Source organism: Glycine max, chromosome 8 (genome assembly GCF_000004515.6).
Source record: "Glycine max cultivar Williams 82 chromosome 8, Glycine_max_v4.0, whole genome shotgun sequence".
Taxonomy (NCBI): Eukaryota; Viridiplantae; Streptophyta; class Magnoliopsida; order Fabales; family Fabaceae; genus Glycine; species Glycine max.
In genome coordinates this window covers 12,213,328-12,231,457 of record NC_038244.2, presented here as the reverse complement: position 1 = coordinate 12,231,457, position 18,130 = coordinate 12,213,328, and the positions used below count along the sequence as shown (strand labels likewise).

At 34.4% G+C, this 18,130-nt stretch overlaps 4 protein-coding genes across 5 annotated transcripts; 1 reads left to right on the top strand and 3 right to left on the bottom strand.

The window, feature by feature from the left end:
• The first annotated feature begins 912 nt into the window (after positions 1 to 912).
• LOC100780540 (E3 ubiquitin-protein ligase RMA1) lies at positions 913 to 3,217 on the top strand. The gene is made up of 2 exons (XM_003532838.5): positions 913 to 1,339; positions 1,927 to 3,217. Exon 2 carries the CDS (start codon positions 1,990 to 1,992, stop codon positions 2,578 to 2,580), a length of 591 nt encoding a protein of 196 aa, XP_003532886.1. The 5' UTR covers positions 913 to 1,339; positions 1,927 to 1,989; the 3' UTR covers positions 2,581 to 3,217.
• A 1,445-nt stretch (positions 3,218 to 4,662) lies between these two features.
• Positions 4,663 to 5,083, bottom strand: LOC100780016 (uncharacterized; the record flags this gene model as incomplete). The annotated part of the gene is made up of 2 exons (XM_006586327.4): positions 4,663 to 4,847; positions 4,939 to 5,083. Coding segments are annotated over 2 exons (330 nt in total), but the record flags the coding sequence as incomplete, so codon positions are not given.
• A 1,893-nt stretch (positions 5,084 to 6,976) lies between these two features.
• On the bottom strand, positions 6,977 to 10,102 carry LOC100526880 (uncharacterized). The gene is given in 7 exon segments (NM_001248507.2): positions 6,977 to 7,212; positions 7,594 to 7,722; positions 8,278 to 8,399; positions 9,360 to 9,425; positions 9,582 to 9,650; positions 9,745 to 9,880; positions 10,022 to 10,102. Coding segments are annotated over 6 exon segments (630 nt in total). The 5' UTR covers positions 10,022 to 10,102; the 3' UTR covers positions 6,977 to 7,104.
• Positions 10,103 to 11,058: 956 nt separating this feature from the next.
• Positions 11,059 to 15,813, bottom strand: LOC100780004 (mitogen-activated protein kinase kinase kinase 3). 2 transcript variants are annotated; one of them, XM_003531404.5, is made up of 12 exons: positions 15,273 to 15,813; positions 14,252 to 14,554; positions 13,865 to 13,952; positions 13,639 to 13,701; positions 13,346 to 13,506; positions 13,181 to 13,256; positions 12,647 to 12,706; positions 12,418 to 12,525; positions 12,086 to 12,322; positions 11,764 to 11,867; positions 11,611 to 11,670; positions 11,059 to 11,520 (listed from the first exon to the last, which is right to left on the bottom strand). In XM_003531404.5, exons 1-12 carry the CDS (start codon positions 15,596 to 15,598, stop codon positions 11,406 to 11,408), a joined length of 1,701 nt encoding a protein of 566 aa, XP_003531452.1. In that variant the 5' UTR covers positions 15,599 to 15,813; the 3' UTR covers positions 11,059 to 11,405. The 2 variants fall into 2 exon arrangements, with proteins under 2 accessions (XP_003531452.1, XP_006585362.1); XM_006585299.4 differs by having other exon boundaries at positions 11,059 to 11,670.
• Positions 15,814 to 18,130: the final 2,317 nt, after the last annotated feature.

Here is an 18,130-nt window from a genome sequence, read left to right as displayed (position 1 = left end):
TAATAGATGGTTGAGATTAAAATATTTAAAAATTTAAATTAAAATCTAATATAATTATTAAATCTTTAAAAGACTTATCAAACAAATCACGTCATAAAATATTTTAATTATCTTTAATCCATCACCATTATCATGATCACCATGACCGTCATCGTCGTTGTTGTTGATATTGTTGCCGCCTCTAACAACCATGACAGTGGTCATTGTTGTTGTTATCGTTGTCGTCTCTAACAACCATGACAGTGGAGGTGGTGGTGATTGACGACGATGGTGGTGATTATTAATAATGATGATGATGGTGACAACAATCATAATGATAGTTGTAACAATGATTATTGTGGTGATAGTGATGACAATAAAGATTATGATGATAAAGGTGATGACAATTGACTATGATGATTGCGATAATTGATAAAAATAGTGATAGGAGGGACAATTATGATGGTGACTATAAAGGTATTTTTTATGGAGAAGGTGTACTATGAAAGTTATTGAAAAATATTGTAAAATTAAAAGATCAACATTTGGAGAGAAAATGAGAAGTTGTTGCAAAAGTACAATGTGATTTGTAAAATGAGTGTTGAAAATGATTGAAATTCAAGTTTGAAAAAATTGACAATTACTATTGCATTGCATAGTTGAAGAGTGAGAAAATGTTTTAATCATAGATTAATTAAAAATTAATAATAAATATTTTAAAATAAAATATGTTTGTTTTAGGTCTGTGAGTCACGATTTTTGACATAATTTTTTTTATGTGAGAATAGAAGACATTAAATAAGTATTTAGATGAAATTTATGTTTAAATATTTTTATCATAAAATTAAATTAGAATTAAAGTTTAATATAATTTTTTAATCCAATACAAAAAATTACTCAATATAATATCAATCAAGTTTACTCCATTAAATCATGTTAATATGGAAGTGTCAAACACTTTGATGAAAGCAATAGTCAAGTTTGATGAGTTCTAAACTCAAATTTAGTGGTTCCAAACCTGAAAACCAAACACACACCAAGTCTAATTTGTTAAGCCGATCTAGTCAAACGTCCTTTTAAACCAGACACCGTTGGTGGAACGAGACGGGTAAAAAACACTGGAGGAAAAAAAAAAAGAAATCCTCTGTATGTTCTGAAAAACCGTTCCATTCCTGTGATGTTCCGCAAAGACCAAAGAACATAACTTTTTTGCTTTCATGAAACACACTTTTTGAGTTCAAAGCCCCATTCATTACCTGATAATCAATCTCTCCCAAAATATTTCTCTCTCTCGATCAAAATAAGAACAAGCTCCCCAATTTGTCATTGCCCCAGAAGAACATTTATCAACAGTATTTAGGTAGTTCTTTTGCTCTCTTCTCGAATCAAGTTTTTTTTTCCAATCATCTATTGTTTTGTGTGTTTTACTCTAATGGGGTTTTCATCAATCATGTTTTCTTTACATCTTGTTTTTCTGTTTTTTTTCCTTGAATGGCTGAATTTCCGGGAATTGTTCTAAAAGGGAAAAGAATAACGGACGCTCATTTTAGGGTGTATGAGCGGATGGAAGAGAGAAATAGAAAGATAAAATAGAGAGAAAAGTGATAGATGTGATAAATGATGTAATGTGATGTGATGAAAAATAAAAAATAGAGATACAAAGAAAATGAGATAAAGGAGAAAATGAATCTACATTGATCATTACGTTTTCTAAAATTATCATTGCAAAGTAAAAGCACATCAAGAATGCTTGTTGCAATACAAATTTTGGGTATGAAATGTTTGATTGGCTTGAGTAAATGTGGGTGAATGGTGACCCTCAATTCCATTGTGCCCTATATATGCAAGAATCATGATGTGGGCCTGGTGGTGATCTTGTTTATGATTTGGTAATCATTCATTTGTTGTGTATGATGTATGAAACGTTAATTTGGTTTTATTTGTTAGGGGATGGAACATTTGAAATGAGATGTTGAGGGGACAAACCTGTGCATAGAATTGAAGTTTGTGATGGAGCATTTGGGCCAAATAGAAGAGCGTATTAGATGCCTAGAAGCAGTAGTTTTCAGGGCTAGGCAGCGTCAGAGGCAGCGACCGAGTCATGCTCCAATTCAGGTAACTAACTATGCAGGAGAATTGGGAACAGTAGCTGATCTACCAGCCGAAGAAGAAAGGTTGCATCAAGAGTTTGGTGGTATTGATGTTGGAGGAGAGATGGTGGGAGATGGGAGAACGTGTAAAAGGAAGGCTAGCTATTTGGTTGCTAAAGCATTGGGTGTGGAAACCAGTCAGGGTGAGGGTTTTGCAACAAATTTGTTTCATTGTAATGTATGCTTGGACAGGGCAAGAGATCCGGTTTTGACCTGTTGTGGTCACTTGTTTTGCTGGCCATGCTTTCATAAGTTGTCGTATGCTTATTCAGATGTCAGGGAATGTCCGGTTTGTAAAGGAGATGTCCCTGAAGAAGGAATTGTCCCAATATATGGCAATGTAAGTGTTGATAACAGTGGCAAGTTTGACTTGAATGAAACTGATTCGACAGTTCCTGCTCGACCTCGTCCACATAGAATTGAGAGTATTAGGCAGCGGTTCAGATATTGAGGAGCTTCTTCTACAATCCAGGTCATACTGTGGTTTGGTAACTTCTTTGTTGGATTGGGTGACCAAGTTCAGTTAGAAATCTCCTCCTGTGAAATTGATAGAAGAACCGGTGTTGTTAAATGGTGGCGCTATGACCGCCATGGCGGAATGGCATGGTGGGTTTTTTGTCAACTGCGATAGGCAATTTGTGATGGGAGGCCCGCTATGGCAGTGCTATAGGCTGCAATGGTTTATATGTCAGAGTTTTGGCCTTCCACCATATTCTGCCATCCACCATTGATAACACTGGATAGGACTAATGTTTTGGCCGCTCATTATCACTGGGAGACAGAATGTAATCAGCATAGTCCTTCCTGTCAATATTTTAGGTTTATAGTGCAAGGAGCTACTTTATTTTCATCCCTTTTGTTGGTAGTTATTTCTAAGATTTTACAGAAATTTTATTTGAGTAACTTGAATAGCATATCCATTGACCCTAGCAAGGCATCTGACACCTAAATCGTCACTATGTCAATAGAGACTCACCATTTAGCATTTGCTACAAAACAGAGTTATACTGTTGCTGCAACCACTTTTGCAGCCTCATCTTCCGTTTCTTCTTTAAGTAGGAATGATGGCATTTATACTGTTACAGACTTCAATATCCAGACAACTGATAATAGTGTGCAGATTATTTCATCTTACTCTTCATCTTTGAATGGAACGGATGTTTTAAGATGAGTTTCAAATGAGCCAAGAAGGAGATGATTTACATGATGTTGGTTTTTTTTATTATCAATTCCCTTTTCATAAAGCAACATCATGCTATCATATTATAGTTATATAAAAACTGTCCAAAGGTAGAGAGAAATTATTTCATGGTCCCAATCAATCTCCCATCAATTGATTGTTATTAATTATTTTTTGTAAATTGAAAATCCCAATTTTTTGCGTGAAGATTAGATGGTTCTGGACAGGTGATGGTCCATAACCATTTAATAATTTCTCAAATGTTGGACATGTATTAACATTGTGTCAAATTTTCCTGCTCTTCACTCCTTTTATTTTTCTTTCACTTGTCATTTTTTTTTCCATTAAAATTGGGTTGTTTTTAATTTCTACAGACAGTTGTGTACAAAGTGCAAACAACCATTTTGAGCAATTTGTATAAACTATAGAGTATTGTCAATTTTTATTAGACAAATATGAGGATGTTCACAACAACTACATATCTTCTTTTGTCCATTATTTGTATTTTGTAAAGTGCAGAGTTGTATGTATTTCTCCTCCCTTAATAAGTTTTTGTTGAGACTGTTATCCGCAACACTATGGTGTCACACTTCTGCGAGTGTTCGTGGGTGCACGTATTATTTACTTTTATTTATTTATTAAGAACAAGAAAGACAACCCCTTTTACCTGTTTCCTTATTTTTTTTCTTCTGCATATCTAGTTAGCATTCAGACAGCCTTCATCTCACAATAGAAATAATCTGACTTCAATGAACTTGAAATGTCAAGGATTCAAATTTTGGAATGGTAACTAGGAGGAGGGCTTTACCCTATGATCGAATACGACAATATGATTATTTTAAAAACACATAGGATATGGTCCCTAAAAAGATATTTATTGGCTTTTGGTTCCTATAAAATGATCAATGCATGATTGATTTAGGAGGAAGGATATTCTCATACCTTGATCATAGACTGAGAATTAAAATAAGAGGTATTAGTCAATTAATTGATAATTGAGAATTCTTAATTAAAATAGAAATTAGGAGAAAAATGGTATACATGAAATCATAATTCGAGTCACTTTAATTCACATATTTTTTATTTGAAATTGTTGTCTGTCTTTAGTTTATTTTCTAAACACAAACACAAACAATTTTTAACTCAAGACAAAAACTTGAAATTATTTAATTTATACGATTTAGATTATTTGAGAACACAATTAGTTTCTAGCGTCCGATATCCGGACTTTCGAGTCAATTGTTGTTATTACGTAAGATACACTTTGCTCTTAGCGAGTATATATTTTATGCATCATATAGCTGGCACTGCTTAGTATGGCTTAAACAAAACGTATAGATATCCTGTGAGGTCTTAAGATAGTGTGATGAAGTGCTGCAGTGAACTGATCAAACTTGGAGGCCGGTGCTTTGTGTCTCTAACATATGAAAGGTCTGTAAAATGGGGATCAAGAAGAGTTGCAATGGCAAACTGGTTTTCAGCAAGCAAAGCGGCATGCTTATCTGCATATAAGGCTGCTGCAAGAGCTGCATGTATTTCTGCTTGGGGGGAAAATGTAGAATTAGATAAAAGTGAGTTTTCCTTTTGCAGCATGATCATGGAGTGCAAAAATTCTATCTATGAATATACCTGGATACCCTTTTAGAGATATTGAAACGTCTTCCATCTCTGCAATTGCTTCTTCTCTGTCACCAACTTCATATAAGGTCAATGCTCTTCCTACCCTTGCATATTCTGAGAATGCCAAGTCTTTGTAGCTTTCAATAACCTTAAAAGGCAGTTAGGCATGTGTACCCTATTACAGCATCAGTCAGATGATTCAACCACGGAATATGAGAATAAATTCATTGACACTTAGAATGTGACCCGAAGGAAGCTGCAAGGTTGATGAGTGAAAACCATGGAAACTCATTGACACTGTGAATTAGTACTTCATACCAATTCGTGGTACTTTGCAAATTGGTTCCCTTCAATTCTCTACAAATCCATAGACAAGCATGCATTGGGTTCATGTACAAGTTGGGAGAACCGAGGGCAAAAAGGATAGACACCATTGCATACATTTAGTGAACTATGCATTCATGACGCAGGCAAGGAATGAGGACCTCAAGGTCAATCAAAAGGTGTTCTTATTGTTGGATGTAATGGAACATTCACCTGAGGCATTGGGTGTGCGAGCTTGATTTGAATGACAAGCTAGTTGGTTTAGGGCGTTAGGTCTAGGTGCTACACACTCTTGGCTCAGAATGGGGTTGTTAGGCTCTTCGGTTTGAAGGAAGGGGGTGTCTTCACTTTCTGTAGAACTTCCTAGTTCCTATATCCTGTTATATTAGATAGTATTTACTATAAACTGACACTGGTACTGGTAACCTCTCCAAATATGAAAGTAACTTCACTATGTAATTATTAGTAGTGTATCAAAACGTTACCACTATACTTACCTCTACTATCAATACTTCAAAAGGTCACATACCGCTTACATACAGGAAAGTATTGTGAATCTGATAACTTGAATGGAAAATGAACTCCTATAATGACTTTAAAAATCTTGAGGTCACTAAAGTCATTTAGTGAATATATGTTATCTATTATGATTCCAAATAAGCAACTGTTCATGCTAAATTCTCAAGGACCTAGGCTAAGACAAGGAAGGTGCCTGACCTAACGAGTTAATGGGAGTAATATGGTGAAGATTTAAGTCCTGTTCTTACTTTTGGAATTTTAAGGAAAAGGGGTCCAATGTTAGTGGACTGGGCGATCATTTCTCACAGGATGCTTGATAATGTGGTCCCGAACTAAAGAGCAATGCGAGGTTGTCATTAGGTTCTTAACTGTTTCAGTAAGTTCTTAACTTTTACATTTGTTTCAAACTAAAGTTCCTAATTCTTGGCATGAATTTGCTTGATACTCAATCTATTATAAGTGCTTCACAATATTGAGATAGTATGGTGTGCTTCCGCTGCTTCCGATCCCATAATAATAATCCATTGCCAAGTTTTCGTAAGCGAAAAGTTACATGGAAATTAAAGCTTAAGATCCCTACACTACTCTGAAACTCAAAAGTAACAGCCTAAATGGAGCGCATTCTCCCAGATTAATTATACGAGTTAGTCATTCATTTTAGTCCTTAAAATTTTAGAAACCCTGTATTAGCTCCTATATTTCCAAAATATCATTTACTTTAATTTATCTGTGTGTGTGTGTGTGTGGGGGGGGGGGGGGGGGGGCTAAATCCAAGTCAAAGAATCTGTAATTATGGAGAGGTATAATGTATATAATTGACATTTATTTGTAACTATTTTAAAAAATCTTAATATTTAATTTATCAAATATTTATCGATTCATTTATCATTAAACTTGCAATTAAAATCACATATTACGCGTTTTATTTGAGAAAATTATTAGTGAAAAGTATTTGCAGAATAAATTACTTGAATTAGTTAATTTTTAAATTCGATCCCTTTAGCAGTCAATTTTTTATCCCTTTGTATCAGATGGTATCCAACTATCCATGATTTTTTTTTTAAAAATGAACGTCTACATATAAAATTAAATGTAACTCAGACAAACAAGAAACCCAAAAGGTAAAAAAAAAATTAGACAACCAACCATCAACATTATGTTACATCGAATATTCAAGACAAAACAGAAACCTGAAAATAAAAAATAAAATGGCTTTCTCTGATGCTAAACAACAAGCAAATTATGTTCAGGTTCAGAAAATGGATGAAGCTCCATTCTCTTGGAGATCCAATTCTTAAAATCCAGGTTTTGGAGCGAAATAACTTCTTCAAATCAGCAACAACTACTTGCGGATGCATCAGACTGGGGTGGCCTGTCCTTGAAAATGTTCTTTTTAACACCCTTTGAGCCCTCGGCTATGAGGCTAGGTGTATCCAGAATCTGCACACACCCAAAGGAAAAACAAACAAAGCAATACCATGGTCATCACAATTCAAAAAATGCAATCCATTTCAATGTGCCCCCTAAACTAAATTTTCTTTAGTTCTCAACTTCTGTCTATTATATCTTATATATCGTCAACCATTTAACTTGTGAAAAAACTCCTTTCATGTGACTGCAGAGGTTAATTTTCTAAATCAAACATTTTTGTGTTTCAAACCACACAGATGCACACACACAGAAAGAGTATGAAAAAAAAAAATTACCATTGCCTTTTAAATATCACTATGATAGTAACCTTATTACATGCATAATGAATTGTATGAAGCACAGCAATTACTGCCCAAGTGTTAGGAAATGGGTACGTGTTGCTTCACATACCTTCAAAACAAGCTCTTCAAAGCATTGCTGAACATTAACTCGAGTTTTAGCACTGCATTCAATAAATAGGCAACCGTATTCCCTGGCAAAGTCTATTCCCTCTTTCTTTGTCACAACTCTATCACCGTCCTGAAAAACACATATCACCATTATGCATGTCCAAGCCCTAATGGAATGCAAGAAAAAATAATTCAGTAACATGCTATGATATGATGCAGAAAATAGAACAAGAAACAAATGGGACATGTAGCTGACTAGACACTTGCTATTGTTGAAGCTAGAATTGTATAGCTGAGCAGCCAAAATGGAGTTCCATAACAGATGGAAGGAGGAATATTTTGATTAAAACTCGAGTATTAACAACCCATCATAAAACACCATAACTCCAATAAACATAACACAGCAGCAAAGGATGTCACCCCCACCCTTGCAGCAAACCTCTAAAATGAAAAGAACAAAATTTGCTTCAAAGATATTTTATAGATGAAACATAAATTGGTTGAAAGATATTTGCTAGTATATTCTGTGTAAAAATTTCCTAAATATTTGAATTGATTTGGAATACAAGGTCCCAAGGAAGAAAACTTACACTGGAATTATATAGATTTTGAACAACTCAAGAATGAACACATCCTACACTATATAATGGGAGCATATGATTGTAAACTTCTTAAACAAAGATACCTTATCTAGTTTGTTTCCAACAAGCATCTTGATGCAATCTTGATTAGTTGAATAAAGGTCTATTTCCTTTGCCCATATTTCAGAAAGATTTGTAAATGTATCTCGCCGGGTTACATCATAAACTGCATTAGTTAGAGGAACAACATTAGCAGCTAATCCAAAGTCAAATTTCACCACTACACTAACTTGGAAGGGCCACCTCCTGGTTTCCAAAGACCATTAAACACATTGCACCTAATACAGATATTGCAGCCATTTTGTGGTGAATCCAACCAATAAGAGAGAAAATTCCAGTTTGGATTTACCACAGATCAACTAGATGACAGAGAATCACTAACAAACCAACTGATTCCAGGATTTACACACTAATATTCATACCAGCTCTCAAATCAAAATTTTCCCAAGCAACATGAAAGGTATTCAACTCTCACAATAAAGCAATAAAAATTGGATTTGATTAGAGTAGATATAGATACAGTATGCTAAGAATCAGAATCATCAGGTCACCACATGTTTCACAGAAGAGGTCAGCAAATTAGAGGTAAGATAAGAATTAAGGTGCAAGTAACCACATGCTATGATTAAGCAAGGCAATGAAAAAAATTTAATGATGGATGGAATAAGCATGCAATTCCATAACCTAACATGGGAAAGTTTTACTGTTAACTCCTCTCAGCAAGGAACTAACTAGCTCAATGCATATAACGGAACAAACTAGATTACCCCCGAGTAAGGTAATATGTTAAGAAAGCCAAATAGCTTATTGTCCTTAAATAAAATGCTAAAATCCAAATTTAAGTAAACGAGTATTGATTCCAAGTTTTATTTCAATGCAAGTAAAAATGTCAAAGAAGACCACTATGGTGATGCATAATCTACATCTTACTGTTCTTTAACTGAAACAAATGGGAAAGATTTCAATTTACAGGAATTCACCATAAGCAGTGCCTGTGAACACTAAATAGTATTCTATCCATTGAATACATTCTAGTCCAGGTTGTCATTCAAGGCATTTCACCTAATCCAATAAATGTACAATTGGGGAAGGATGGAAAGTCAAAAAATGGAGAACAGAAACTTGCCCATGATGATTCCTTGTGCCCCTCTGTAGTAAGAACTTGTCAGTGTTCTGAATCTCTCCTGACCAGCTGCATTATCAAGAAGCATAAGCACAATCAATCACATATAGTATTGGCCGCCACCCATAACAATGTAAAAACCCTCCATGAATGCCAGCCATATCTACCATTCAGCAGTATCCATAAGCAAAGTTATCATGAAAGGAATAACAACAAAGTGAATACCAGTATCCCAAATTGCAAGCTTCAGCTTTTTACCCCCCATCATCACATATTTGACCTTAAAATCAACACCTGCAGGAAGCATCATCAAATCAAATAAGACACATAGCTATAATATACAAATCAGAGGAGAAAACAATAGTAATTAATAAATAAAAAAACGGACCGATAGTGGGGGAGAGATCTTCAAAAGCATCGGAGGTGAAACTGAGAAGAAGACTACTCTTGCCAACCCCAGAGTCTCCAATCATCAACAACTTAAACAAATAATCGAATTCTTGATGCCCCGAACTCGAATCCATCTGAATCAATTACACACACGTCAAAAACCCACAAAATAATTAATAATTAGAATAAGAATATAAATTGATTTCATTTCATTAAGAATAAAAAAAGTATTATTAAAATTAAATATAGAGAGATTTGTCATTTGTGTGTATTACCTAATGAATGAAATCCAAAGGGAAATTGAAGACGAAAGGTTAGCAGAAGTGCTGTGCTGTAAGTAAGAAAGTGGTAATGTTAACGCGTGCGTAAGCGATTCAGTTTCTTTCTCCGAGTATATTTCTGATTCAGAAAACCACTATTGTGCATTTGCTTCACCAACAAGCATCGTTCAAATTAAAATCACACTATTTTCTAAAAACCCAAAAAACAGAAATAAGAAGCAGACATTTATCTCTATTAGATTTATTTAAAAATTATATACTTTTGATGTTTATATTTAATATTTTTTAAAACGGATAAAAAATTATTATTTTTGTAAAATTCATATAAATTATTTAATATTTTTATTCATCATTAGTACACTTAGCAAGATCCAACATAATGTTTTTTTCTACCTAAAATATTCTTAAATTGTGAAGGTTTTATTGAAACCCTCTTTCTTTTCATAAAAAAAAAAAAAAAACCCTCTTTCCTCTCGCATAAATTTGGTAGATACATCATACTTAAGCATTGAACTGATGGCAGAAGTAACAGTAACAGCTTAACTATAATAAAATTAAAAAATCTAATCATAAGATCGGAAAAAAAAAGTTCTATCCGTGACACTTGGGTCAACAACTACCGTGATGCAAAAGAGAGGGAAAAAAACGAGGGATATGACCCTAAGATGCATGATCAACTTTTCCATTTCCAAGAGATTTTTCATATAATGACATTAGAGAACAATAGTTACATGAAACAAAATCAAACTCATAAAGGTTAGTGGCAGTTTTTTTCTCCCAATGTGAGCCAACGCCAATGGCCAACCCAAACAAATTCTACCTCAAGTTTCATATGAAAGTGAACCAAACACTTCTGACTCCATTATGCAATCAGCCAAATTGTTCACGCTCCTGTACAATATCTTTCTTTTGGTATACAATAATGGTAACAAAATCTTGTACAAACTATCCTAACCCCTCGCTTCTAGGCCAGCTCTAATAGATTTCCCTATCTAATCTCAAATAGAATTTCTGATTCAAAATGGAAAGAGTGGCGATGAAAATTACTTTTTTTTATTCTGCCATGAACTATCATTATACAACATAAACGTTACTACAAACCCAGTAAGCACATTGCATTTACAATAATCAAGAAATTGTTACAAGCAAATATGGTCTCCCCAATCCAATGCACCGAGAGCATAGGGCCAGAATCATTTCTTCCGTCATCTGGTTCTCGTGTATATGGTTCTCTTGTATAAAGAATGGACCAGCAGAATATTTTGGATGGTTTGTGCTTCAGAGTCCAAATTGAAGTTCAACCTCAGAGGGAAAGACCACAAGGTATACTGGGGAGATGTGGAAATATTTTGGTTCTATAGCTATTTACAATCTTAACTTAAATTAGTCTCATTCTTGGAGATCCACCAGGTGGTGTATTGGCTCTGTATCGAGATGTTTCATGCCAAGGATCAAGAGCAAACGTGGCATTTGATGTCATTGGATATGAGGATCTGTCATTCAAAGTGTAACTACTTTGTCCCATTGTGGTGTAAGCTGGATGAGGAGGAGAAAAAAAACAGCTCTGATGCATTGGCTCATACCTTCGCAATGGACTTGAAGAGGGAGATACTGGTAAAGATGTGATGATTCTTGTGTTATCTCTGAACAAGGGAATTACAGAAGAATGTGAGTCCAAAATAGTAATAGCATAGATGCAATTCGTTCATGAGACTGACAACATGTAGATATTTTACCTTGAACTCCTTAATGCACGTGGTGCTGCAAGAGCTGGCTTTGATGCATAATCTCCATCAAGAGAAGTTATGCTTGTTCGGTTGGAATGGGACTCTAACACAGGCTGCAAACAGATAAAAATGGTGAAAAAGTTAAGTGATTTGGCATATAGATAATAGCAAAGTCTATTGATATCCAGTGTGTACATCATCATTGTATATTATCAAGCACTTTATAACTTCTCGAGTCATCCAAACTTCAGGACAATTGCAGCATGTTAGGTACGAGCAAGTAAGAACATGACTTTTCAAAGAAAATAAATATATATCTAAGAATATATACCGGTGTCCGGCTTCCATCAAACATGCAAGGGAAAGCATCTCTGGTTATGCTGACATTTGCAGCTTTTGTTGCTGATTGATCTCGAATGAAGGGGTGGTCTAGTAACTTTTGGGCTGTCGGGCGAGCTAATGGGTCTCTTTGTAAGCATAGCTTGATGAATTTTTTTGCATCATTCGAAAGATGCTCGGGGATTTCAGGCATATCTTTGCTGTTCCCAATTTTAAATATGGCAGCTACCTGTTCAGTCCAACATAAAAACAATTTTGGTCATTCATATTCACCAAACAGGGTTATACAAGTAAAAGCTAGTTCTGAAGTATCCAATATCTCACCCCTTCATACTGATTCCAGGGAGGTTTTGATGTTGCCATTTCAATAATTGTGCACCCCAAGCTCCATATATCAACTGGAAGACTATAGCCATTTGTATTCATTACAACCTAAAAAAGAGAATATCATTATCCAGTAACTATGGTGAGAAAGAAGTGGAAGAGGAGGGAAGAATATGCTCACTTTTAAAAGAAATTTCAATATTGCAGAATAATAGAAAAAACAATTTACCTCAGGTGCCATCCAGTATGGACTTCCTTTGAATGAAAGCATCGAGGCAGAAGAATTTATCTGGTTCAGAACCATAAAATGTCAGAGACAATGCATGAGAAATCAATCAAAATACAAATCATTTTTTAAGTTCTCTAGATCACATTTTCTTTGTAGCAGTAAAATCTAATAAAATTTATAACACTGAAGAGAAACAGAGTTTGTGTTTGAAGGAGACGAATGCATCCTTCATGTGTGATAGTCGCGTCACGTATGTGTGCCATGCCAGCTCTCCAGCTCTATGTGAGAGACTGGGAGTGCACAAAGTGTGAGGGAGCTTGTGCATCCAAGAGAGAGGAGGAGATGTATCTGTTACTAGGAATCAGTAGAATTGCTACTTTTAACAATGAGCAAGAGAAATACTTTTAAGTAACAACTATCACCTAATTTACATCATTTGCGTTGTGAATTATTTTTCTAATGAAACAATATATGTAGTTTACTTCTGAAGTGAGCTAGGAGCAATTTGTTGTTTACAGGATAAGATGAACATACATGTTTAGCCATTCCAAAGTCTGCCAGTTTGATTTCACCATTAGGATCAACTAGTATGTTCGCCCCTTTAATATCCCTGCCAAAAGAAAACCACGATAACAATATGAAAGAGAATAAATAAGCCTAAATTTCATGTTAAAGATTGCGTAGGAATAATCAAAATACCTGTGTACTGTATTTCTTCCATGCAGATAAGCAAGTCCAGAGACAATCTGCCTGGTATAATTTTGAATAACAGGCTCCTTAAATGGACCATACTCCTGAAGTAATTTATGGATAGAACCACCAGAGACATATTCCAAATATACAGAAAGTGATTCTTCTACCTGAAAACATGTATATATATTAGTTATATACATGATAATGGAAATTCTTCAATACCTCTTTTGAGTGTGCACACAGCTATATTAGGTATAAACATGGTTAAAACGATTTAAACTTTGAATATTCTAGCATACCAGTTCACTCCCATAGTATTGAACAATATTTGGGTGTGAAAGCTGATTTAGCAAATTTATCTCCTGTAATCAAATAGAGAATGTTATAACTTTGTGGACTATAAAAAATTATAATTGGACATATCAAAGCAAACTCCAATGCAACAGCGCAAAGAAGAGCTGCAAAAGTACAATATAATGTGTTAGAGCATCATGTATAAATTTTCTTAGGAAATATCAGAATTACCTGGTTAAGTTGTTTGAGGCACTCTTTCGATGTGTGATCATCAAAGACAACCTTGACTTCTTTTATTGCACACATTTGTCCATTTTCACTGTCAGACATAGGAAGCAGAATAGAAATGGTTTCAGTAATCTGTCCAGAATATAGACATTGAGGCGAATACATGTTCTCAAAGAATAACGATGAAATAACTATGTAAACATCATTGCTCTTTAATGTCAGATTTGTTATTTCCAATAACAATTACCACCGTAATATTTAGTTCTTAGGATTTGGCTCCTATAAAGCAAGAAATGCACTTTGCAGGACAAAGTGCGGAACTATAACTGTTGATTTGAAAGTCAAAGGAAAAGATTTTAAAAACTTCATAGTTTGTTAGACAATAGTTACCTATTGAATCCCAGATAAACATGCCCAAATGTTCCCCGTCCTAGAAGCTTTCCTTTTCTCCATTTGGACACATTGCTGGTAGCATTTTCCAAATGTCCATTTGCTCTAGCGTTGGAAAGCACAGAAGAAGGACTAGTTGGAGAGCCAGGTGGAAGAGGTAATGGATGACACTCACTCCCCGTGGGAGAGTCAAGGCTCAAAGCATGCAACCTTTGATGAAGCGGTGAGGTAGGACTGGTAGGTCCTCTTGACCCAGGACCCGGACTTTTTGACCTCACATTGAACCTCACCTCCTCTCGTCCTCTGCATGTTAAACAAATACCATGGATTAGTTTAGCACCAGATTGGAAAAGCACCCTGAACACTCCATATTATCTCTGTTACTTACACCATCAGCACTAAGAATTACATTTTATAATCTCAACCACGTATCACAGTCACATACCCTACAATACAATTCCTAAAAACCAAGGTTTAAAAAACAGTCCACAACCGGTTCACGAGGTCAAGGTATTAGGTCTCTTTGCTGCGACCACATCAGCCGCATTTGTCTGCAATTTCCTGTAGGATTGAGACCAAGGTTTTAAATTATGGTCGTGGTCACCATTCATCAGATTCCTTGATATTGCAGGAAATTTGCGGATAAATGCGACACACCAAAAACCCTATCATTGCAGCTGTAATTATGGTGGGCCATTTTCTCAAAAACTTTGATCTACCACAATTTAAATCCCTCATAAAAAAACTGAGAAATCTAAAGCAGAAATTAGGCAGAGGAGGAGCTAGATAGTAACTTTGTATAATTGTATCTATTAACAATTTTTATAATCAACAGATTCCTCAAACTAGGAATAAATTGTACATTTTCAGTCACAAACAAGAAAGAACAGAAACAATCATATACACAAAACCGGTGATTTTATCTTCTTTTTAAAGAAAAAGAAAAAGGAAAAAGGGAGTGGAGAGAGAAAGGAAAAGGAAAGAACGAGTGCAGTTTATGCGATGAATGATTGGGTAGAACCTGTTGGTGTTGGGAGGCGAAATTGGATGATCGTCATAGGAGGTGGAGGAGCTGATGCTGGAACCACCGGACACCGAAACAGATCCAAATGATTGAATTGGATCGCTGAGACTATGCGAGGGAAGTGGTAACGGAACCCCTTTGACCTTGTCGTCGAAGCTCTTGGTCTTCTTCTTACTACAACTCCTACCCTTGTTCTTGTCCCGCTCACCGCTCATGAAATTCAGCTGAAAAGCGGCACGTGGCTCTTCCTCCTCATCCTCCTCCTCCGGCTGCTCCTGCTCCTCCTTGCTCTTGCTCCACTTTCTATTCCACCAAGCCGGCATTCTAATTAAGTTCAATTCCCAGAGAGAGAGAAGAAGGTTTGTTTTGTGTTGTGAATTGTGATTTATGATTTGTAATATGGTTCAGAAACGACGAAAGACGGACACAAGCCGGTGGTGGTGGTGGTTAGAGAATGGAGAGAGAAGAGCAATTATTAAGTGATGAGTGGATGGATCCATACAATACGATAAAAGACCGTATTTTTATTTTAGTATAACCCTTGTTGTCTTCTTCTTCTTCTTGCTTTCTTTACTTCACTTGTTATCTCTACATCAAATCAAATTAATTACTTGTTCATTCCTACATTTACTTACATGATATCCATGCCACTTTTTTCTACTGCATCTTAAATTCTAAGCAATGTGGTTTTATTTGGTTCTAGTTATTCAATTAGTTTGTTCAGTACCAAAAAATTTTGGAATCTGAACCCATGCTTGGGAAAGGTGGGAAGTTCAGTTTTATTTTTTTTAAACCTTTGTATGGAAACTTGTAGTACTTCGTATTTTAAATAATAATAGTATATTATTGTGTACTAAATTAATCTGTACGATCCACTATTAATTTTCAAGTAGAAAAAAAAGGTGGTGTAGTGGTACCAAGTTGAAACTTTTTTTTTTCTTTATAAATTTTACTAGGCTCCTACTACTATCTAATATATCTATCTAGATTCTAGAGGTGCAAGGAAGGGAAGAGCAAGTTGGAGGCCAAAACGTGTGGATTGGGACAAGTTAGGGCATTGGGGAGGTTGGATTTGGTATTGGTGTCTATTTTGTTAATATTTTCCTTTGTTTGTTTTTATTAGGATTAGGTTTCCTTTTTTTTTATTCCAAAGGACCAATCATGGGTTGTGACTTGTGAGCCGGCGTAGAGGGGTGTACATGTACGTCATGTTACCACGTCACCCACACCTCCATGTGATGTATGTGATATGTCTCTCTAGTGTACCAAATACTCTACTCTCTACTCTCCCACTTTTAACCTTAATTTCTTGTGATTATTACAAATTTTATCTTGTATTGTCTATGTTTGCATATAGCACTTTATTTTTTTAATCATTATAATTAATATAACTTTTTTTTACTGTTAATCAATCAAAATTTAATTTTAATATGACTGTCAATGTTTATAAAATGACAAAAATGAACTTCTACCATTTTTTTAATTAAAATTATCATAATATGCAAAAAAAAAAATTGTTTTGAAGAATCATACAAATTTTTTAGAATTTGTGACGATCACAAAATATGTTACGAGTGAGTACGGCCACTCCTAGATTATACATCCCCCTTAAGCCGAAATCCAAATGGTAAAGTCATTTTTGGATAAGATTTTTATTCCAAAGTTAAAGTGGAATCCTCTCTATATGATACAAACCACAAGTGATGTACCATTTTGTGTCATCCCATGCACGTAACATGAAATTAATTTTATAATACTTGATAAAAACTGGAAAAAGAAACAACACTTGATGTTACCCATGGTGCTCCCTCGGACATATGGATGGCGTGATCAAATTCTCGAAGAATCATCTTAAGTTTAACGTGCTTATACGTGAAAAAGGATAAGAATATACATTAAAACAAAAATGATTGAGGAAATATTAAATGTTTTTCAAGTTATATGAACTTTTATATATTTGATATACTTAATGAATTTATCAAATTAATAGCTAAAATAATGAAATTTAATTGTGCGTAGAAAATTATTAAGTGGAGTAAATTAAACAAAATTTATTTCTACATACGCTAATTAAGTTAGAAATCATTTTAGATATTTTTTTGAAGTAATTATTAAATTCAAATTATGTACAATAATATATCAATTGAATAACGGTAAAAACAAATCAAATTATCAATTTATTACAATAAAATTATATATATATATATATAAATATAAATATAAAGTTTGTCTCGCATATTTTACATGATTATTGGAAATATTAGCTTGTTAGTATTGTTGGTATAATTCAGGTTTATTGTGTCAATAACTGCCTTAATATGATAATGTAATTTTTTTACTAAAAAATTCAAAAAAATTAATTGATTAATCGATTAATATGTAGATTTCGATATTTCAATATGCAAGTTCATCTATGATCCCCATATAAATGCTTCATATATATTACTAGCATCTTAAAAACATAGCTTAAACTTAGAGCATAAAATCCGTGCATAGAGGTAAAAAAAATAGTCTTTTTTTTTTTCGTTCTCACAAATCAACCGAAATTTTTAATTAGTCGTGTGCAAGTGTAAAGTTTTTAAACACATGATGAAGCCATTTGTAAGATAACTAGAATTTCTAGTAATTTTGAGTTTAAGATTAAAGAACTTTTTATTAATGATTTAAATCTTAGCGTCAAGTTGTTGTGGAAAACTATGGAAGTGTTTGGTTTGATTGTTTTATTTCTTTATTTTCATTGAAAAATAGAAAATGGTGATGAAAATGTATTTGGTTGGATTTTTTAAAACATTTTTACTGAAAATAATTTCCCAAACGAACCAGAGAATAAAAATAATAAAATCACATTTTCAGTT

Coding starts and splice junctions, on each gene's coding strand:
- LOC100780004 (XM_006585299.4), bottom strand. CDS start 15,598: ATGCCGGCTTGGTGGAATAGAAAGTGGAGCAAGAGCAAGGAGGAGCAG. Junction 14,555..15,272: donor TCGCCTCCCAACACCAACAG/GTTCTACCCAAT, acceptor TTTAACATGCAG/AGGACGAGAGGAGGTGAGGT. Junction 13,953..14,251: donor GTTTATCTGGGATTCAATAG/GTAACTATTGTC, acceptor TATGTCTGACAG/TGAAAATGGACAAATGTGTG.
- LOC100780540 (XM_003532838.5), top strand. CDS start 1,990: ATGGAGCATTTGGGCCAAATAGAAGAGCGTATTAGATGCCTAGAAGCA.